This window comes from Stegastes partitus, unplaced genomic scaffold (assembly GCF_000690725.1).
Source record: "Stegastes partitus isolate 25-593 unplaced genomic scaffold, Stegastes_partitus-1.0.2 Scaffold438, whole genome shotgun sequence".
NCBI lineage: Eukaryota > Metazoa > Chordata > Actinopteri > Pomacentridae > Stegastes > Stegastes partitus.
The window spans coordinates 91463-115150 of record NW_007578169.1 but is presented as its reverse complement, the minus strand read 5'-3'; the positions used below and the strand labels follow the sequence as shown (position 1 = coordinate 115150).

Sequence of the window (23688 nt, the reverse complement as noted above, 5' to 3'; positions counted from 1 at the left end):
ATAAAGAAAATCCACCATATAATAAGCTACCCACTCCAGCTCCTCTTTCACAGGAGAAAGTACAAAGGAGCTGCGAATATACATAGACAATGGGTGTGTAGCTGGCTGTAGGGACTAGTGGTGTGCTTACTCCTGGCCGTTCATCAGTACGTACACAACTAGTGGCAGTTACTGGCCTGCCCTTCAAAAAAAAACAATACGCTGACCTCTCCCCAAATCAAAAGTGCCCCGACTCCCTTCATGAGCTTGTCAGACATGGTATCGGCATCAACAGTGTTTGTCTGTGACACCAGGAAACACTATTAAGAGATGAAGTGCATAAAAACACACTTTGTAATTTACTGTTGTCTCTAATAAGGCAAATGGTAACAAAAAAGGGAGAAAAATGTCCCAAATAATTGCAGTAAAGCTGGTAAAAGAGAAGACTTCACAATAGTGACTCAGTTGTAAGCTCCAAGAATAAACTTAACACACCTGTGAGTCGAAGTGCAGGCATAGTAGCGCCTTGTAACGTAGCAGCTAACAGAGTAGCTAACAGCTAGCAGCACGGTGATCAGGATTGCAATGTAAAGCTTAATGTGGGTGGACAATGGTGACTCTATACGAACAGAGAAAGGCCTGGTAAATATCAAACGCACCAAAGCTCTTGAGTACCTCTAATCTAACACGCAGTCATTAATTTCCAATCAACTGCGTTTGATAAATAAACTTCTATAGATTTCAAACTGTACACTTCTTTTTTTCTAAGTTATTCTGATGTTGAATGGTAATGTATTGCAGACAATTCAAATCAGTCAGTGCTTACGACTGCAATCCCAAGTAATGATCGATGTCTTTGACAATAAAAAAGTGCACGTAATGTTCACTGTGATGAATGACACAACTCAAGTAGTTTTCTACAATTGATTTTTATGGCAAACTGGAAACAAATGGCTGCCTAGGAGGCTAGAAACCAAACCAAACCACTGCAGCATGGGTTGAAAAGTTGTCATCAGTTCTATAAACTATACATGATTTATAGTGAAAGGGTAAAACAATAAAAAAATCACGTGAATGATCCTTCACGCCTCGAGGAACAAGTGTCTAACTACATAGCAGAGAGTTATTACTTTTATTTCTTGATATGTACAACCATCTAATGTAGCTTTCATAGAGCTTTCTTTGCTTCAAGCTGGGTGCTTGATTGGAATGTAGAGTGTTCTTTTTCAAATCCGCAAACGATAGTTTATTGTAGAGAGTTTACCGAAGAGAAATTTACTCACTCATTAAACTTCAGCTTACTGAGGAAATTGCTGCATCTTTGTTGCTGGCCATATTTGTCATGCACATTATTTTGTGCCTCAGTTCGTTTGCATGCTATACTTTTATACTTAAAATGCACCAGTGGCTCCAAATTCATCCGCAACTGCTTTTGTGGCATTCTAATTGTAGACAGTTTGAACTGTCAGACATAGTTGTATCCAATAACACTGATATTGATGGTATTTAGGGGCTGCGCCTGTGCTGTTTTGCACTTGGACTAGCAAAACATTTGTCATAACAAAATGCTGGTTGATCCTGGCCTTTATTTTGAAGCCAGTGGACCCATTAGCTCTGCCTGAGCTTAAGTCCTACATTCTTGACACTCCCTCACACTGTGTCTAACCCAAATGACTGTGTGCAAATTTATTAGCACTTGTGTATCTTATTTCCCCCCATATGTTTATCACTAAATTTTTCCATGCCTTCAGCAGTGTCCCTGTGTAGGTGTAAGGGTGCTGTGAGGAGGATCCCAACGTTCTCTGTAATATAGGTGCAGCCTTAGAGTGTAGCATATCTCAAAACATAATTTCTGTTTTATGATGTTTGATGTGTCAATCCTTGTCTTTCCATGTATTATTAAGACGTTCAGTTCTCTGAAATACATAGATAGAAATGGTATCTGGGAAGTTTAATTTACGTGACGCAAAAAGCTTTTTTTTTTTTTTTTATGCTTGTTTTCGACGACTTGATCACAGTGAATATTTAATGTCCTCCTGTTTCTTCTCTTAAAAGAGGCAGTGTGTGGATCTGCACCCATGTATTTGGTTGTGTGATTTAGCACCAGTGGCTGTCTGGGCTCAGAGATAGGGACGAGACGGAGAAATGCAGTAATATTTTCTTTACAGAGGTGCATATTGTTTCTTACATAGAGGAAGTGGGCGGATATGGAGGGAATTATAAAATTCTCAATAACATAAACACAGACGTGCCAAGCAAATCAACAGCTTGATGGAACCATCAGAGGAGACGACCAATTCAAACTTTGAAATCAAAAGCATGTTTTTCTCTGCTCTTGCTTCTTCTCTGTTTTTGAGAAATATTTCACAGCAATTACGCTTGCAAGCATATTTTTGCATATAGTCATTTGATGAAAACCTAAGATTTGCTCTGGTATTCACCTGCGACATGGTAGGTCTGCAGGAGAAAAAAAAAAAATCTACTTTATCCTTATCAGACATCAACAGGAAGTCACATATTTTGCATGACTGCCGTCCATGAAATGAAAGCAAAAGGAAACAGTAACTGATTTCTGGGTATGCTCATGCCTGTGCCTGTATCCTGTGTGGATATAATAGATTGCTATCAGTTGCTTGGCTTCTGTTCATGGTTCCTGCAATTTGTTGCGCTTCAACGGCTTGCTTAACCTTCTGAAACCTCAAGCAGTTTGTAGATGTTCTTTTGCTCCTGTCACTTTTTTTTTTTTTACTCACTGTGGGATCATTTTTCACTGCACTATAAAGCTCTGCACCTCTATGGAAACAGCACAACTGTGGCTAGAAGTAGAGAGAACTGAAAAATGTCTTCTGTGCAGTATGACATAGTAGTGATGTGATGAAAATTGAAGTCCTTTGGTCATTCACTTTACAAAAATTGAAAGAAAACAACAACCATACATTTCATTTTGAGGGACATTTCAATGCTCACAACATTTTTCAAAGTGCCCGTAGCTGTTTTACTACTTCCATTTTAATTTGTTTGCATGCTTGTCTTCTTTTGCTCTGTATAAGGACAGCCGCAAACTTCCAGAAGTTTTGTGATTATTGGTTGCAGGCATTACTGGCTTCACGGTTGTTTTTTTTTGCTGTTTGTCACACAATGTGGTTAGTACTATTTATTTCTGGCAAAATGTACAAGATTTGGTTGTGTTCTGATGAAACAGTGTGCCACAAATGAGTAGTTCAAGTTTCTGTTTTTACAGTTGTTTAAAACCAACCCAAAATTAGCTCAATAAATTTGAATTACTGTGAATTTAGATTCGACTCTGACAGATTAAGTAATGGATTACTAGCAGCCTGCTCAGCAGATTAAATTAACAACTCATAATAATGCATTTCTCTTCTCTCTCGTTCTCATTGTTTCTGGTTTCTGTACTGTTACTGGTTACTGTCCAGTGTTTTTAGGGCTTCTATTGATTCAGTTGGTACTTTGCAAACTGGTTCTGTAGACGTATTAAACTGATCAGACTTTTTACTAAGTCATTTTCTTTTTCACTTACATAATTCTCATCATTCAGGCATCATATAAAATGGCTAGCTATGGATTTTTGCATTATTTCTTCAGTCTGTAGCTTTTCTTTGTTTATTGTGATCCACCTTTTTTTTCTTTCATTATCTCACTTCATTTGTAGTGGAGTGAAGTATCTCTTCTTCATTTTTTAAAGCTGCCCAATTAATCAAATATTAATCTCAATCACGAGTTTGACTTCCTGCAGAGACCATGATCGACGATACACGCGTTTAAAGTGCGTGCTCTGCTGATAGAAAACTCTGCTGCATATTAAATCAAGCACTTCCTAAATTACCAGCTCACCACGAGGGAGCGATCAAGATGTTTTGACTTCCCTTTTGGGGAGCCATTGTGCTGCTGTGCATACACCCCTGCATTGGCAGCCTGTGCAAAAAAAAATCCTCAAATTGCAGTTCAGATTAGAGGAGTAAAATACAGCAGAGGGCAGAAGGGTAAAATGAAGATCAAATTAATAACTGTAAAGAGTAGTTGTGATCTCTATGTTGATCAAAAATAATCTGTATTAGAATTTTGGCTATGATCAGGAATCGCAAGTGTGTATGTGTTGGTGAGGTCCTTATCTGCCCAACAGCCATACTGTTATCAAGCTACACTCTTTCCTGTTAGCTCGTCTCTGACTCACCTGATCGCTCAGACACCCTCACTCCCCTACACCCCATCCACCTGTTACAAGGGCGTTATGCACAAACTGTCAGGGAGTTTGGTTTCAGCCTCGTTGTCACCATAGCAGCCCCTGTGGGAACTCGCTAACACACACATCCCCTTTTCGCCTCTCCTGTTTTACACACATTCCCTCAGTTACAGATTACTTAAGACACCCTAGAGCAAACAGGGTCATTAACCCTAGATCTTTGCACAGCAGTTAATGATTTACCATCAAAGCTCAATGTGCATGAATGTGTGTGTACAAACAGCAGTGAAGTACACACACTGGATCAATGCCACGTTTTCATTTTGGGGACATTTAAACAAGGTCTCAGAGGACTCGGTAGCTTGGTGCACATCTGTGGCAGCAAGCCACTTGGTTAGGTCTTATTGTTACACTGGTACAATGTATTAACTTTATGTCAGTGAAATGCAGTTTGTCGATCTACTAAATCAGCACCTGTCGGACTTTGAAACGGCTCCCCTCTCTTTTTTGATTTTTTCCCCCAATGAAACACTTACTTTTGATAAAAACCTCGGCTCAGGTGAGGGGCTGTCCTCATTGCTGGTTCTTGACTTAAGTGTCACCTTTGAAGGACTCTCTTCTGTAAATGCTGAAATAGGTTAAATGCAATTTTAAAAAATCTATTAAATAAAATTCTGGAATAATGAACTACATTTGTCAAACCTTTTTGAGTAAAAATGCTCTAAACTGTAAGAGAACTCCCCAGGTGTTCTAAGAAATCTTACTTTATCTGAAACAATGGGTTATTCAGGAAAGGGATTGTTTAGCTGTTGCTTTCTCATAACATATTGGCTCCAAATGCTCATTTAAAAATTTTAAACGGTAGCTTCCCACTTTTTCTGTCTTTGTTGTATTCTTTTTAGTTGCTCATATTGTCTATTTTCATTTATATGCCCCTTCTATTGGCCACAGGTTTTTTTTCTTTTAATTTCAGCCAATTTTCGCCTCTAAATGAACTTTGTTATGTAAAATGTATGGATGTGACTAAAATTATATTTCAACAACTTCTAAATGGATGTTTTGGAGACTACAGTGTGATCAGTGAGACATAGAGATATCAGATAAATGACATGATCTTTGAGCGCTGCAATCAAATGTTACGCCTACGTTTTACTCTGAACACGAGCAAGATGTTTGATTAATATGTTAGTCTTCAAAGAGCATTTAGCAAATAGCTTGTCAGCTTTATGTTACGTGTGACAAATAAAAGCTCTTGAATCTTCAGAGGCAGTGGCGAGCATGTTCAAAATCTCACAGCGTTTTGGGCGCCTGGATAGCTCAGTGGGTAGGGCAGGCGACCCATGTACAGGGGCTACAGTCCCCGACGCAGCGACCTGGGTTCGATTCCACCCAGCGGCTCATTTGCTGCATGTCATTCCCTCACTTTCCTCCCCACGTTCTCTGTCTGTCTTTCACTGTCACTATCAATAAAGGCGGAAAAGGCCAAAAATAAATCTTAAAAAAAAAAAAAAAAAACTCACAGCGTTTTATTGTACATCTCCAAAATATGAAACATATCAAACACAATCCAAATGGATTTTCACCACACAGGACCTTTACGTACTCTAGTTTAAGGCGTTTGGTAGAATAAGGAGTGATAGAACTGCAAGCTGTAGGATGCATTTAGAGCTGTTACGAAAAGTAAATCAAGTTTTATTTTTTTGAAGATTATTTTTTAAAGTGCAAAGAGCATCTGGCAAATTTTGGGAGTTGCAAATAGAAATCACTTTTTTTTAAAAGTCAGACTTTATGAACAAGCAGTGACCAAGTTAAACTCATTTACTAGAGCAACTTGCATTTGCCTTAATTTTTACATGATGTGAATGGGGGCCAGTTTAGCACAAAATCTCCTCCCTCGCTTGTCCTGCTGACAGGAAACAGACGTAGAGACACCAGGATCTGGCTGTGTGAGTGTGTGTGCAAACATGCCGTTATTTCATCAATGAACCCAGCAAAGATAGTTGAGGCAGATCAATAGACATAAAGGAGAGGTGGGGCAGAAGGACAATGAAGAATAGGAATGAACTGAAGAGAGAGAGAAGGCAGTGATTCCTCACTTAAGGTGATTTATCAACACTTGTCACGCAGCCTTTTGGTTGAAAGTGGTCTGTCTGTATACTCTTGAGACACGAGCAAGTATGTATGTACTTAAGATCTAACTGCTAGATTGGACTTGGTGGTGGTGCCCTAGAAAACTATTTTACCTTAAACAGAGAGCCAATTAACGTGGAGCTATTGTACGTCTGAAATAGCTTCAGCCACCAGATCCTAATAACAGCGGTCAGCCCTGAAAATCCCAAGCAGTTAATCCAATTAGAGTCAACACATAGGGATCCTGAGCATTAAATGTTGTGTGAGCCACTTGTGCGTTTACACACGCTGATTCAGAGAACAGCACCGCTTAACCTACCTATGAACTGACTGGCATTTTGTACTATTTGCAATGACAGTATATGGAAATCACTTGGTACCACACCTCTGAATTACCTTTCATATCTCAGACGTCGTTGAGCTGAGTTGCATATTGCAGGCACGCATTATATCAGCTGACATGGCAGTGACTGTAGCCCTGCTTCTTTCCTACAACACCTGTTTTTTATGTCATGCTGTAATGACAAAATTAAATTGCTCTTCCTTGTGTCAACACGCTAAAAAAACATGGGCAAGGGTATACAGCCTAACAGAGTAAATACACTGTGTGCTGATGACATGATGGGTATAGAAAAACTGGCCATGCTGTGAAGGGGACTCCTATTTTGCGGAGTTGTTCTAATTCAAACACAAACAGCATATAGTGTCAGTGATAACACGCTTGCATAATTGGCTGGAAATTACGTTATGTCATTAATTATGTTAAGTCATTAATTGGGTCAAATCCAAGCTTCACACTGGAGCCAACAAAATAATCACAAATTCAGACAAAATGATTATGTGTCAATATGAGCAGTTGACCAATATGGTTTTGTCAGGGCCCATACGGACACTGTTGATTAGTAATCAAGGACACCAATAACTAATATTTGGATCCAATATGTATTTTCAGTAAAAAGTTGTGTCCAAATTTAGTGTAAGACAAACTCCCACATAAAACTTAGCTGAAACAGCTGTATTTATGTTTTACATATGTTCAATTAAAAGAGAGCTTTTCAACATTGAGAGGCTGTCACTTGTAACTTGTGACCAATCAGAGAGTGCTGTGGGCGGGACATTGCTTGAGACCACAGAGTGATTACACAAAGAGAGAGGTGGCTGCATCAGAGCCAAACTAGTGCATCTTGAAATGCATTCATTCCTTTAAGAGTCTGTCAGTCTGACCTACCAGATGTGGATCGCAGGTATAAATCTGCCATTTCCTCAGCACAGCCCAGCCCCCTACAAATATCACTTATAAAATCCTAACATTGGATGCTTGTTTGGAGTGTAAATCTTCGATTACTTTCTTCTGTGTTTCCATAAAGAGTTAATCCCATTACGTTGTTTTGATCTCGTCACCAATTCTAAAACTCCTCATGTGTTGCCGTGCAGCTTGTGGAGTGGAACAAGTGTATTTAAGTAGATCTCTTAATGTGACATGCATATAGGACAGTAATTAGCGGGTTCACTAGTCCTAATTAGTGGGTTTAAATGGAGGAAGGCTATCGCTAGCTGTGCTTTTGATGTGTGTGTGGGAGATGTTATGCAAATCAAGTGCCATTTGTTCTGTTTGAGTGTGTACGTATGGTTGAAAGTAGAGCACATATGTGATACATTGGTAGGTAGATAAGCAGCGTTTTTTGTATTTCATGTACCAGAGAGGGTTAAGCTGTGAATGGTCAAACCAGTTGAAAGGTAAAATGAATATCGCACTATTTCCACGCAGCATGTTTGTATTGTATGTCATCATTGTACGGACTAAAGTGACAGGTGCAGATGGAGCACCCTGCATGACAGGTAACCACGCTAATTATGGTCCCGCTATTCCTCGCTAGCGTAGTATGGCATATTCTTTTATGCGGTGCTATTCAATAAGTAGCTCTGTGAAAAAGCTGCAAATCAGAGCCTATTCATGCACAAGCCTCTTGAGTTTGCGTGGTGTAACCAGCAGAAGACTGATTGAAAGGGTGTCAGTCATCCTCACAATATGAATGAAAGAAGAATTAATGCAGATTTTTATTCCTCTTCTCCAATGCACAGCACTTTGCACCCATGTATGAAAACATTTTGTACTATTTCTTAAAGTTCTTCGTCAGCTCTTTTGATTATCACATAACATCTGTAGTCGGAAATGTGTTGTACAGTGTACTTCAAATGGATATTAAATGCACTATGTTATAGAATGTGATCATTTTTTACATTAGGCTCCATTTTACTTGCTGATGTATGCAGCAAAGAGTTAAGTCTTTTTATTGGAGGTTTTCAGTGACCAGCATTAGACATACAGGAACTCAAAAGCTCATTATCGTCTAATAGTTAAGACCCAAATCCATTATTTTTCATTAACAATAAGTATTGTACAGGCTGTACCTTCCTTACTAGTTTTCCATCTTTCATGCTTTGATGCTATGACTCTGAAACACATATTAGTATTAAGGTAATAATATTATATTAGTGGTCTTAAACAACTATTTTAGTACTTGATTAAAAGTCATGTTTTGGCTAAAAATCTTCACACTTCCCTGGATACAGTCTAAGTTTTGGTTCCGAATTGACTGCTTATTTCGTTAGGTTTCTACAATACCAGACAAATAAATCTGTAGATTTGAGACTGTTGGTTACAGAAAGAAGACCTTTGATGACACATGATGGGCTCTGAGAAACTTTTTTTTTCCTGACCAAACAATCACTTATTATTAAAGAGGACAAGAATCAGCAGATTGATTGATATAAAAACAATCATGAGTTGCAGGCCAACTAACACTGCTGTAATGCATTCTGGAGTTTTTCAAGGCTTATGCACCCACTACTTAAGGTAGTCTTGTGTTGTGTTTTTCTGGGAGGTATAACATAATGTAAAACTTCTCTGAGCCTTCTCTTGGTCTTATGTGCTTATGTACGTGCAGTAGCTGTGTTATGGGGTTGTTGGTGTAGCCACACTGAAACCATGTTTTTCAGTCTAGTTTCCTGCTTAACTAAGTTGCTAAATGTCTGTTTTTTTCGTCTGGCTTATTTTGCTAACTTTGATTTGCAAGTCACACTGACTGAGTGACTCGCTGACCTACTGGTTTACTGTCTGCTCTGGTCATTTGCACCCACCATTACAAGTGATCACAGTTAATTGTCCTCAGTGAGTGTCTGTCCTTGAGTGAGCTAACTAAGAGTGAGTCAGCAGCAGTAGCAGAGAGAGCGGCGCCACTCAGCACTGCCGGCTGTAACTGCATGCAAACCACACACACAGTCAAATGAGTGCATGCACATACGTGTACGTTTGCAACAGGATATTGGTGCTGAGAGAAGGGTGCATTGTACAGGAAAATGATCACCCAGGAGAGATCGTAAAGGCTGTTCAACTTCACTATCTGCTTGCCAAATACCTGTACATGCAGTGTACTCTGTTCTGGTACACAAAGATGGCATTGTGGTGCATGTGTAGGGAGACACTATATATGTGCTGGCAAAGGGAACAACCTATATGCCACAAGTGCACACAACCACTGAAATGTGTGTGAACAGACTTTCTGTCTGAAGGTGGAGGATAAAGGGGTTTTAGTGGGTCTAATCTGGAGACAGGTTCTGGAAAGCTCTGGGACGCTGCTATATAACCTGGATTAGCACAACAGACACATGCAGAGCTGGAGGAGGAGGAGCCACAGCTGAGGCTGAAATGAATGTCTGGGTGTTAGATTGGAAACCAGTGTTCATGCTGCTATCAAGCCTGTAGCCAACACCAGATTAAAATAGGATGAAACTTCAATGACACTTGCTGGGGAATTGGCTGGTTTCAACAGCAGATAATGGGATTCAGCGGAGGAAGATGCTCCTTTTTCACAGGGAATTGAGTGACATTTGGGTTTGCATGGATGAGCAAATCAATCAGGAACTAATCATGATTGTCAGACAGACATTTTGAATAGGTCATGATTTGCCACTTGATGCACCGTAAACGATCGAGACGTTTGCTGCTCCACATGGTTAAATCCACTGTGATTTACTATGGTACCAAACATATATATTTATTTTATTTTATTTTATTTTGATAGCATTTATCCTGAATAAAATAATGAGGACGAGCCAGAGAAGCACTTTTTTGTTTTACTCACCTTGGCTTTGTATAATTATTTAAGATTCAAAGGAACACATTATTAATTAAAATTAAGAATGAAATAAAAATGTATTGCGCCCTTATAGTTTATACATGAGATCATTTAATAGGGTGGAATGTTAACACAAGCTAAAAAGTACGTTGAAAATTATTGCTCAAACTGTTGAACATGTAATTTCAGTGGTCGCATGTGGTGTTCGAACACGCTGACAGATATTGTATTTGTTTAATTTGATTTCAGCTTTGTGGTTAGAACTATCCAAATATACTCGTCATTATTTCCAGAGTCCAAGGCTTAAAACACTCCTTTTGTGGCTGGATTTGGGACTTTTCATCAGGGAGATCTTGAGCTGTAAGACTGGGTAATTTCACATCTTCCATAGAGATATTGAACACGAATGTCTGCTCCAATCTTCTCTTTTCATTTCTAGCTGAATTGTAAGATATGAGAGGAAATACATCATTAAACCTGTGGCTGTTACAACAGTGGGAAGGGGAATGGAGAACTAAGAACAGCCTTAACTTTTGTTGGGATGAGTTGAGTTATTTGGGATGAACTGTGAGAGGAATACTAATAGATGTGATGACTGCATCCAGATAGCCAGAGACTTCAGATGGTCAGATGCAGCGACTGTGCAGCCAAAGCCAACGTGACTCAGAGGCAGAACCTTTTCCATCTGCGGATGTCTTGACATTCAGTTCTCATAACAGTGATAGCAAATTAAAAATGCATGATGGTGATATTATGTTACTGACTGTTCTTGATTATTTTACTGGAAGAAGTTTTATTGCAAAGGAAATTAAGACCTCACATGGCTTTGGTTCTTGCTTTTGTGGCTGTCATGGTGAGATTTGGTTACTGCTGATTTATGGAATCAGTGCTGAGCTCCAATGATTCTTTTATTGACAATTTATTAAATGGTTATGAAAGAGTTTGTGTGTTTTCTTCCTCCTGTCAAATTTGTACTTACTGTGGGCTCATTTATCTTTCGTGGAAGTCATAAACTCGAAAATGTTCTTGCTTTTTAAAGCCATAAATCATGAAAATAAGACAAAATGAAAGTTGAATTTCTATCTATTGAACAAAAATTTAAAAAACTTCGACATGTGCAACATTTTTGTAGGTGCTCACAGGTGTTGTCAATACTGAAAAAAAATGTTGGATCTACATACTTAAAATATGTCACTAGTTACATTTTAGTTTGTTTGCAGACATGCTTCATAACTGCTCTTTGTAAACACAGCCTGCAGTTCAATAGATGTTTTGTCACGTGACTGTGGGTCACAGATGTGTTGCTAATGGCTTCCTGCTTGTGCTGAGGAACACGGAATAGTCGTTTTCTTTTTACACAATCTGGCTAGTGTAAATTCTTTATCGTAGCAAATCTTTAAATAAGACATTTAGAATAATGTGGTAATATCAGTCATGTAGGCCAAGACTTGGTTAATTTTATACACTGAACTTTACACAATTAGTTAAAGGACCGTCAGAAAGACAAACTGCTGATTCTCTCTGTTTTTACAGTTTGTGGCTCTGATAAACCGTGTCATTTAGTTGTTGTTTTTTTCCTTTTAAAGATAGCATGCTTTCAGAGGGTTAAAGTATTAAAATATTGCCAAAAAGTTCTTCTGTTTCAGCTTTCAGACATTCAGAATAATTGCTGTTTTACTCACCCTTCAGTGATATTACATTAAATTACTATGGACAGTTGGTCAAGTATAATAAGACATTTCAGTGTGTCAGTTTGGTCTTTGGGAAAATGTCACTGGTGTTTTTTAAACACATTCCGACATTGATTAATCAATTGTAGAACTAACACATTCATTTGGCCAGTTGCTGTCAGCCTTAGATGGATTTGTGCGCTTGCCAATAAGAAATAGCACAAAAATGTGAAATGTATGTTTAGAACCTGTTTGTATTTTTTCCTGCACTCACAAGGCATTTTTTTAAAAAACATTTACCTTGATAACCACATTTCTGTAATATTTTAATAACCTTTTCATTAAACATTTGTGTATTTAACGTTTATTCAAATCATTATATATGTATGAGTGGAAGACACAGACTGCATTATCACTATTAGAATTTTAGTAAATGTGTAAATGTTCTTAACAGCCTTACAAATCCACCACCGCTTGGGCTCTAAAGTAGAGGCTCGCTATAATGAAATGACTTTATTTTCTGTTGTTACAGCTCAAAGTTGATTGTCCTCTTTAACTCTCTTCATTTCTTATCATCTTGTCCTCCCTCCCCTTCCTCTTCCTCCCTCCTGTCAGATGATGAAGCACGCGTGGGACAGCTACAGGCGCTACGCCTGGGGTTCCAATGAGCTCAGGCCCGTCTCCAAGCAAGGCCACTCCAGCAATCTATTTGGTGAGTGAGAGACCATACACACACACACACACACACACACAAACGCACACGCACGATTGATCTCTTGTCCCTGCCACCAACAGCCTTGGCCTTTAGATTAGCAGCCAAATTGGCCGTCAGTTAGAGTCATCCATCTACGCATGCCTCTAAATGTCAACTTTATCATATATTTATATTCTGTTTGTGCTTCCTGCCAGTTGTCAGTGTCTGGGCTGTTAATGAGAGTGGTGATGTGGGGCATCTTATTCTGTCTCTGCGTCTTTTTGTGTTTCACACTCTTGTAACTCTTTCTGAAAGTCTTAATTGTCTGTCTGCCTTTCATTTGTGAAGTAACACAACATGCCGCTAGACCTCTAAATATTACATACAGTGTGTGCTCACATGCACTTCAAGAGCTGTCTTTCAGTTATCAGTGGAACTAGTGGTCACTCCCTAGTGTGTGTGTGTCTGTGTGCGTGTGTGTGCAGCAGTGGCCAAACAAAACAAGGAGAATAACTACTTATTTTCAAAGTCTTTTCTTACCCCCCCCCAGCCGCACACACAGTACAGTTGCTTCTTGTGTTGTCTCAGTGTGTTTAGCCGGCTGAGATTGTTGGTTTAAAGGCTGGACTCTGTAAATGTGAAGCTAAAAGCAGATGATCACACAGATCTGCCATGACAGCCCAATTGCCAATGGCAGAGGATCAATGCAACTTATTAAAACTGTAATACCATGATCACATTTAATCTGCAGTGTGTTTGATTTCTTCCTAATTGTGTGAGGAGATAAAGGGATCAACGGAGCGTGCAGAAAAACCACTTAGGGTTTGATTGGTTCATTTGTGAAAAGAAGTCCTCAAACTGATATTTTGTGGATTTTGTTGATATTTATGGAGTTCACAGTTTTCATTCAGACACCCACAAGAGTAAAGTAGACCAGAGCTCATGACCAACTCCATAATTAAATAATGCTTAAATGTCTATAATTAGTGTCTTTGTGTGCACTTTCTGTGTTTGTACACGTTATGAATACTTTAATTTATTCTCACTGATTGGATGAATAGGAGCGGGGGATTGGATTTTTTGTTTGTTAAGATCTCTTTCTCTTGACCTAATTAAATTCTCAATGAGAATATGTGTTTAGATACCCTGAGCTCCAGATGAGTGCTGTGTGTTTGTTGGTGTGCGTATCAGTGGGCGGTTTAGTGTAGTGCCATTTCATGCTTTTGGTAAGATGGCATTCATGTGTGAAGGAGGGAGCTGCTGATAAGCTGCCACTATAATACACCTACCAATTCACCTACTTGATCTAGTTTGAAGTTTTGCTCATCATTTTCTTGCTGTCATAGTTGTTGTCAAGGTGCATGCCTGTGTCAGTGGAACCAGTAGCAGAGGAAACATTCACATTTTAACTGTTTTTGTCCTCCTCTGTAACCACAATATATTTCCAATACCATTTTAAAAGGAATTCCTATAATTAAGAAAAAATAAATAAATAAAGTGAAGTGGATCTGTCAGCTAAGTGGAAGAAAAACAGAAAATGCAAATAGTGTTTAGAGTGGTATAAATGGATTATTTTTGGCTCAGAGGCAGCTGTGAGAGCTGTAAGCGCCACACTGACACATTATCTCTTTATAAAGATGCTACAGTTTGCATCCCTTTAAACTGATAAACTTCTAGCGCTGCTTTACATGAGTCTGGAGGAGAAACGCTGGCTCTTCAGTGGCTAGATGTTCAACCCATGAATCATAAACCTCTTTCGGCGACGTCGCTGTGATGGGCATCAGGGTTCTCGGCAGCGTATTTCAGCATAGCGGGCCGCTACGCTGCTACCTGAAAAATAGGCTGTGTCTTGGCCCGCTACGCTGTCTTACAAGCTGTGCGATTGGAAAATTTGATATATTTTCCAGTAAAACATGTGCAAATTTTCCTAAGAAATGAATTCCTGCTGACGAATAGCATATGGTTTGTTTTGACAGAAACAACCATGTGCACATTGTGATATAAGATTGTTTAGGAAAGAACAGAGATCATATGTAGGCTAATTTATTTCTCCAGACTCGTGCTACCATATCACCCCCAAGGGTGATATCCTACCCCACTACGCTGTCAAAAATTTCTGGTGAGAACCCTGAGAATGTAGCATAAACATCCGTGCTGGCTGAAGCAGCACTAAGAATGGTGAGTGTGATCTAAAACAATAGTATCGTGGGTCATGAAACTGAAACAAGGAGTTTCATGATGCTAGAATGCTCTGACTAGCTCAGGGGGCCTGTTTCACAATACAACAATTAAATCCTTTATTTGTATAAATGTAGTGAGTATTAGATGACAGTCACAGGCCTGGGGGGCTGTGATTGACTCTGGTTATTGTTGTGCACAGTTTTATGCAAAGTTTAAAGAACAAAGAACCTCTGGCTTAGTTTCACTTCCAGTTGTAGCTGTTTTACATCCTTACTACAGTTTTATGTTGGACAATTGGTTGTATTAGAATTGGAAAAAAGCAGGAATCATAGTGTAGAGCTAATTTTGGGTGTTAGATCTCTGTGTTAAGATTTGAGTTGTTGATTTTTGGGTTTCTACTTATGGTCTACTCTCATAGATGACAGCACTTTGAGCATTTAGCTAAGATGTAATAGACAAGGTGGAAGCCATGGACTTTTGTCAGCCAGGGGGCTCCTCTAAAAATACTGTCTCACTTTTGTCCCCTGAAGAAGCCTTTTCAGCTTTACTTATAAAACATAGATCATCAAGCAACTCTTGTTATGCAGCACAACTTTTTCTGCTGTTATCAGACAAATGACCTATATGAGAAGATAAGAATTTGGTGTCAATCTACGTTTAGTTCTAGAAGTTTAAATCTGAAAATAATGGCATGTATCAACTGTTCTTCAAGATTGGGTGTTTTCTTAGAATGAAATAAATAACTTCCGTCTTTGCCCTGGAAACCTCAAAGATAGCATGCCAAAAACTCTGCAAAGTCTATTTCATTACACGGTGAGGAAGATTTACAAGCTCATTTTTAATGATTGCCTTCTTATGTTTAATGAGGAAATTCAATCAGCTTTGTGTAAATTCCATCTACTGTTTCATTACTGGAATTTATTATACGTAAATGTAGAAAGAGGAAGGAAAGCTGCTGTGTGAATACTAATTATTAGATTAGCCTGTTCAACTCTCCATGTTAGTCTTTCACTCTGTTTCCCCCTCTCTCTCTATCCATCCCTCATGTCTGTGCTATAGAAAAGTAAATAGGTTTTAGTTGGCTGCTCCAGCAGACCCACTTCCATCAGTAAATAAGACAGCATGGCCCCAGGGCCTTGTCACAGCCTTTTCCAGCTCCTATAGAACATGATGTATGATGATAATATTAGCCTGACCTGAAACATTATGCAATGAAGCTATTTTCCATACCTGAGGCTTATTTCAGCGATATACACTAACCTGGATAGCTGAATCAAACTAACCAGGAGACTTGGAGATTAAACATTTCAGGGTGTTCTTTGACAAAAAAAAAGTCCCAATAAATATTACTAAGCCTACTCCATGTTTTCCGTAAACAATGCTTTAAAGGATTATCAATTATTGAATATAAATCCAAGATATTATTTGCTAAACACAACAAAAACATTTAATGTGCTGTAGTTCAGTAGGAATTTTTTTTGCCATTTTTTTTCTTCACTGTTTTGGCTCAGAAGTTGTTATAGCAGCTTTTAAATTATCCAGTTCCACAAACCTCTCAGATTGTGACATTAATCATTTATAGTAAATATTAGGGCTGCAACTTTTGAGTATTATAATATTGTTCTTCAAAATATCAATCAAAATTACAGAACAGTCTCCTCGCTTACGCCTATGCTGGCTTCTTGGTCGAGCCAATCATTTAAAAACCCTAAGACAATCTATTTATTATCTCTCTAGACAAAGTAGCATGGACATTTTTCAACAAAGACGCTGAAAACAGGGGATGTTTGCTGTTTTTTGAAATGACTTTTACTGATCAAAATAATCGCTAAGTTTCTGTCAGTTGATCTGCCATTTCATTTATTTATCTATTCATCCACTTTCTCATGATTATCTGGGGTCGGGTCACGGAGGCAGCGGAGGCACGTCCCTCCCTCCACCACTGCTTTCCAGTTATTCCTGGTTTATCCCAAGGTGTTTTCAGGACAGATGAGATGTATAATCCCTCCAGGAAGTCTCCCAGGAGGCGTCCAGATCAGATGTCATATAACTCAACTGACTCCTTTGGACACGTAGGAGCAGCAGCTCTACTCCAAGCTCCCTCTGGATGTCCGAGCTTCATACCCCATCTCTATGGTTGAGCCCAGCCACCGTATGGAGGAAGCACATTTCAACCGCTTGTACTCGCAATCTTGTTCTAACAGTCACTACCCATAGCTCATGACCATTGGTGAGGAAGTAACTTTCCCCCAACCTGGAAGGAGCAGTTCACTGGATTTGTGCAGAGAACCATGATGTTGGACTCGCATTCCAGCTGCTTCACACTTGGCTGCAAACCACTCCAGTACGTGCTGAAGGTCATGTTGTGATGAAGCCACCAGTACCATCAGTACCATTGTCATCTGCAAAAAGCAGAGATGTTATCCTGAGGTTCCCAAACTGGACACTGTCCACCACCCTGCTATGCCACTTTACAGGCACTGTACCTGATGCCCACACGACATTGAAGAAATGTGTCTGCCACGACAGTCCATCAGTGTCCTGAGCCTTCAGCATCTCGGGGCAACCCTCATCCACACCTGGTGCTTTGCCACCCAGGAGTTTCTTAACTATCTTGGCAACTTCTACCACAAACATGGGTGAAGATTCCTCCGAGTCTTTAGGCTGTGCCCCTTCAGCAGAGGATGCGCTATAACCAGGTTAAAGAGTTCCTTGGTTTGCCAGAAATTCCTTGAGGCCAACTGAAAGTCCTTCTCCATAGCCTCTACGAACTCCTCTCAAAGCCAAGTTTAAGTTTTCGCAACTGCTGCAGCCCTTTTGGCTGAACAATGCCTGTCTGCTCACCTAACCATGGGCAACTCTGGAAAAGGAGGGAGTCCAACCCTTCTCCAGGAGTTTGGTTCCAGAACCCTTGCTGTGTGTGGAGGTGAGCCCAACTATATCTAGTCAGTACCGCTCCACCTCCTGCACCAGCTCAGGGTCCTTCCCCAACTGTTAGGTGACGTTTCAGCTCTAATAAACATTGAGGGCTTTTACATCAGAATTTGTAAAATGTGTTTATGCAGTTAACTCGATTTACTTTAAATAGAAACTATGACATGCTCGCATTAACATGATAACTTGAAAGATATATTGACTACCGATGAGGTCAAACAGGATGATCGGTCAAAATGTGTGAGATAGCCCCATTCGTGTTTAAAGCAAAAAGAATGTCATTTCAAATCATCATCATGGACAACACACATCTATTCTCTGTGGAGCTGTTGACTGGAAGAAGACTACAGATGGGGTGGGTCTACTTTGAGGGAGGCTGGATCTGTCTCATCCGTGGTCATTCCCTGAAGGAGGAAAACTCCTTGGTCTCCGACGCCAGCTGTGCTGTCAGCTGTTTCCTTCTTCAGTGCGTTTGGCTGGATATTACACCAATTCAGGGATGTATTAATGTAATGTTGACTGTGGGGTTTGGTTTATAGCAGTTTTCTGTGACATTTTCCCACTTCTAAATACTTAGAGACACACAGCTATGCAAGTCCAGCTTCTAACTGACAAACCCCGCCAACAAATACTATTTATGTCAGCTTTCAGATGGTCAGTTGTCACTCTGGATTTGACTGTGGGCCCTGATTTCCTCACTCTATTCTTTGCTTAGCAATTCTTGTTGTGGCTGCGACCAGTGGCTGTTTCTTTATGGATTACTATGGCAGTCATATTTTTGACTGATTGATTGATTTACTCTCAAAACTCACCAGCAGGTTTGAAAAGCATGCTATCTTAAAAAAAAAAAATCAACCAACCAAAATTACACCATTTATCAGAGCCAGAAACTTAGCAGAAAGATTTATCAGAGTTTCAACTTTTCTGAAGGTAGTCGATTTTTCGGCTGAACTGCAGCAAGAGACAAAAACGGGAAAAAAATAAAAATGTATTTAACAGAATATCGTATAGTATGTAGAGTCACCAGTATTTCTAACACAAGGGAGCAGTTGGAAACATGTTGTACATGTTGATTCCAGGTTTTTAGAAACCTAGAAACTCCCTGGAGCTCAGAGGGTTAATGATTAGTTTATGAAATGTTAGGAAATTTTGAAATGCCCATTTCTCTTTCCAAGGAGCCCAAGGTGACATATTCAGTCTGCTTGTTTTGTCTGATTAGCAGTCAGAAACTATCCCTTCACGGGTTGTGTACAAAATATTCATAAAAATGATATCCCTCATCCAAGTGCTCAGGCTAGATGAAGAATAAGCAGAATTCTTTCCCAGGGTAGGAATTTACCAGCATCAATACATCCTCCTAAAATATTGGCAGGCTACTATGTTTATCTTCTCAACCAACTACTTTGGCAGCCAACCTACCATGATTTGGGTATGCTTTCTCAAACAACGTTACTAAACCCAAACACTTCCACAAGACAGAGCCAGAAATAATGAGACGGATGCTGTCTGCTCTTAATCTTTTATAAGCCCTGACAATCAGCATCTGATTAAATAGCCCTGCTCATGTCTTTTCATTAATGTAATGTAGCTGTGTTCTGCAAACAGCGAGTCTTATATTTAAATCAAGTGTTAGACGGAAGTGGACAGATTGTGTTAGTATTTATTACATTTCTGAAAAGGTTAAAATGCTGATGAAGTGACTCCGATTGTGCAACTCATTTGCAGCTGGAAATAACATGTTAAACGGAGGACAGTACAGAGGAGTATCACTAATTAATTTTATATAGCAGCCTGAGTGGCTGTTGTAAATCTAAGCTACTTAAGTCTTAGTTTTAAATTAAAATGTCATTCAGTAGAAATAACATATTGCAATCAAATTTAAATGAATGGCTCAGATGCAGTAAGAATTGAATTGCAGATTGATGGGGTAAGTGAAGGGCAGACTGCTGTTTCATCCAATGTTTAGACCGCTGTAGCAACTTTTTACTTTTAGTCACAAACAGTGTTTCAGCTGCCCTCTTCTTAATGCAGCCAAATAAATACAGTTTGTATAGCTTACATGTGATCTGCCTAGTTGTGTGGATGCTGACTAATAGTGTCATTTTGGATGTATTTCAACACACCCATTCAGAGTGGATTGATGAATGGATTAATGAGCATGTGCTGTGTCCAGTGTCTAGTAAGTAACTGTAAGTAACTGTAGCATTGCTCCATTGCAGATCATCAAACTGTGCTTGTCTTTGTCTGCTTCCTTTCTATCTCTTTCTTTGAATGTTTTTAAATAAGGTTCGTCAAGTGCAGGGTTCTGAAGAACAATATTAGTATTTTGAAACAAATGCCTTAAAGTAGACTTTATTTGCTCCCATCCCTCGAGATGCTGTAGATTCCCACGCTTTGCTAAAATTAAAGACAGCTAGAGGCGCTGATGGCATCCATCTTTCCTGCTGTCATTTCCACTTCATCTCTTCGTATTTTAGCACTCAACTCGGCTGTCTATAACCAGCATACTGCTGTTGAGATACAGGTACATCTCTGCTTCTAAATCCAGAGGGGGTCCAATCCTGTTGTGACTTTGTAGTTTGCCAACAGGAACAGTCAGCTCACTGTGCTTCTGTGGCTTCAGTGACAGGCCATAACCTGCTGAATATAGATGCTGGAAAAGAACCTTGTAGGTAGTAAAAATGCCAGTTTGACAAAGGTTCCAAAGTGTCTCTGTTCTAATTATAATGTTGTAGGTTTGAGGAATATTTTGAATTTTTTATGCTTCTTCTTGCATAGCTGTCTTGTAGCTGTCCTCATAAGCTCCAATCAGTACAATCATTGAGGGCTTTTTCCGGGCAGATATCGATGACCAGAATGGGCAAAATGTCCCCTGGAACCTGAATTATTACCTTGTTAAGTTTCTCCAGATCATCTGGAGCCCATTTGGATTTCAGTACCATTGAGTTATCAGCCCAGCCTTCAGCTGTACCCTGACTGCTGTTTCACTTTATGGAAGTTAATTTAATCTCAGCCCCATTATAAGCCAATTATCCAGGGGTGAAGTTTGTACCAGGACATGACCGAAATGTCCTAAGTGGTAGTTACAACCCTGAGTCTTAAAAGTCATATACTCTGCATCAGGGCTGGGCATTTTGGCTGAAAAATGTATCACAATAAAATGTTTCGTTTCAGAACATAATTATTGATCATTTTTATATGACCTGTTTTTTTTTTTTTTTAATAAAGATTTTGAATAATTTGAATGCTAACATCACACTGAAAAACACTAACAAAAAGGAATAAGGATACAGAAATGATCTTAACCTGAAGGCACACAAAGGATGACCGGGTTGAAGCTGCTTTACCACAATGAGGATTCCTTAGATTCCGAATGGCTGGCCAGGACCAGGTATCCCCAGACAGGAACCCCTCACTGGCCTCTGCATGGAGCCTGGCATCAAATCTGTTGGCATGCTGTTGGGAGTGCGTTGCTTAAGTGGAGCTGGGTGGGGTGGGGTGACAAGAGGCCTGGGTGAGCACAGAATTGTGCGTCTTTGAAGGGCTGTATGGAAGTCACGGAGAGAACAACAGCTTGCACAAAAACCCTTCGTGATCAAGGTATGACAGGCTGTTTATGAGCCAGGAAGGAAGAACACTTGGGATTTGTTTATGCAGTCAAACTTTGCATTGTCGTTCACAGCAGTTTGCGTCAAATGAAAACACTGCAGGGTCCTGAGAAGGCTGCTGCTTGGACTATGGGCAGTTCCGTGTTAGCAAGCAGAGAGGGGATTATGAATTTCAGCTCATAAGGAGGCACTATGACAAAGACTTGTGATCTCAGACTAGAGCTTGCACGATTGAGATCAACTGAGTTCTGCTATTGTTGTAGATCTTATATCCCTGTGACATATGGAAATGAGACACTTCTGTGGCCAGTGCCATGTGTCCATTGTTGAGAACAGCAATGGGCATTAGGAATAATCTTCATTGTGCTTAGTTGATTGATTATTGAATGATAACACTGCAGATTATCAATTAAGATCCAGCTGCATCCCTAGCTGTTATGTATCACTGTCATTTTATTGCCCATGCCTCCTCCATGTTCATATAAAGTGAAGATAGTTTATGTGATATTGGAGTATAATGCTGTGGGTAGACGGTGTCTTTTTAGGCTCCAAAACAGAAAAACAATACCATACCGACTTTCCAGTGTCTAAATTTTGGATCGTACATCCGTGACTCCAGTAATGATGTCTGTGGTGTTGCGTGACTGTATGGTTTTCTCTCTTTAATTGACACTGTTGACAGGTCATTGGTTGTGCTTTACAACAGCCAAACAAGCTAAAGGGCGAAACATGGTTTCAGCTCGACTTGACGCTCATTTTCAGCCAAGGGGCCAGCAAGGAAACCACTCATGTGTTCAACCAGTCCAAAAAAAAACTCCCAACAAAAAACAAAAAACCCTCCCAATGGCCTGTGTGTGTGTTTGTGTTTCTTCTGTCTAAAATAAACATGGCACATTAAAGGTCACTACTATTGATGCCTCCTGTTGCAGCAAAATAGAAAGAGGTAGAATTTTTAGGTCGTTTACCATCGAACCCTGTGTGACCTGGACTGGACGATGACACAACAGTGTTTGTGTGCATTTTGTGCTTGTGTGTGTGTGTGTGTGTGTGTGTGTGAGGACTAAGATGCCATCTGTCTTGTTTGTTTAGCCTTTGGGCTTTCTCAGAGGACAAATCAGAAAACACCTTAATATCCGACTAAACTCAAAATTCAACATGAACTCCAACAAATGGTGCATATCCTGGTAGCTTTGCTAGCTTGGCACTGACACACATAATACAGGACAACATATTACACTGGTTTATGTGAAAAAAGTGAATAGTATTACACTATTAGACCAAAGTGACAGTCATGTTGCACTGTGACTCATTCATTTGAACTCTATTGGTGGAAACTGAGCACATGGATTAGTATTGAAATGAGACGAAACATATGGATGAAATTACAACTGAAATTATGGTCAAATGTTGACATTTTGATTTAAAAAATCAATAAAAAAATCAATGTGGTGCCTTGTTTAGACACCTAGCCAATACTACATCATAATCAGCTTGATGGATTCAGATGAATTCAGACACTGTGCAGTAGTTGAGAGGCTTGCTGCCCCATGTGAACCTGTTGTATAGTTTATTTATTATGATGTGCTGCCTTGAGCTACAAGCTGAAGTTCTCATTTTTATGCAAATGAATATATTTAAAAAAAATAAACAATAACATGCAGGGTATTATATTTCAGGATGGACTTTTGATTTTCTTTTGCTATTTTGTTATTGTTCTTCGCATACTCCCCTTTGCTACTTGGGGTTAGCAAATTCACATTTCACTTTGACAGCCTCTTAAGACTTTTAAGAATTTGCTGGACAGTTGGATGGATCTGTAGCTTCAGGCAGTGTGAAGAAGTAAAAGGACTGTGCATCTCCTCCTGAGACACACAGGCTTCACATTGCAGGTTATCTGCTTGGCCCTGCCTGCAGTGCTTTAAAAGGCCGTTGGATGAATGGCAGGCTTTGCCACAGATGCTGTCAGGGTTTGTGATGGTTGGTTTTCTTTATGTTGTTTTTCCCGTCCTGTCTCCTGTGGCCTGTCCTCCATGCCAGACCTCTCAGTGGCTTTTCTGCTCCCTGAGCCCTGGAGTGATGCTGAAGCTTCTCATATCACTTTACCTGTGTGACAGTAGAAATACCCAAACAGAATAAATAAAGAACTTGGGCC

General features: G+C 39.6%; 1 protein-coding gene across 1 annotated transcript in view; it reads left to right on the top strand.

The window, feature by feature from the left end:
* LOC103360425 (mannosyl-oligosaccharide 1,2-alpha-mannosidase IA-like) overlaps window positions 1-23688 on the top strand; it is a gene marked incomplete at its 3' end in the record, with an annotated part of 135604 nt that overhangs the window by 27013 nt on the left and 84903 nt on the right. Inside the window, exon 2 of the mRNA XM_008286171.1 lies at window positions 12735-12831. Coding sequence (XP_008284393.1) covers window positions 12735-12831 — 97 coding nt within the window. The remainder of the gene's footprint in view (window positions 1-12734; window positions 12832-23688) is intronic.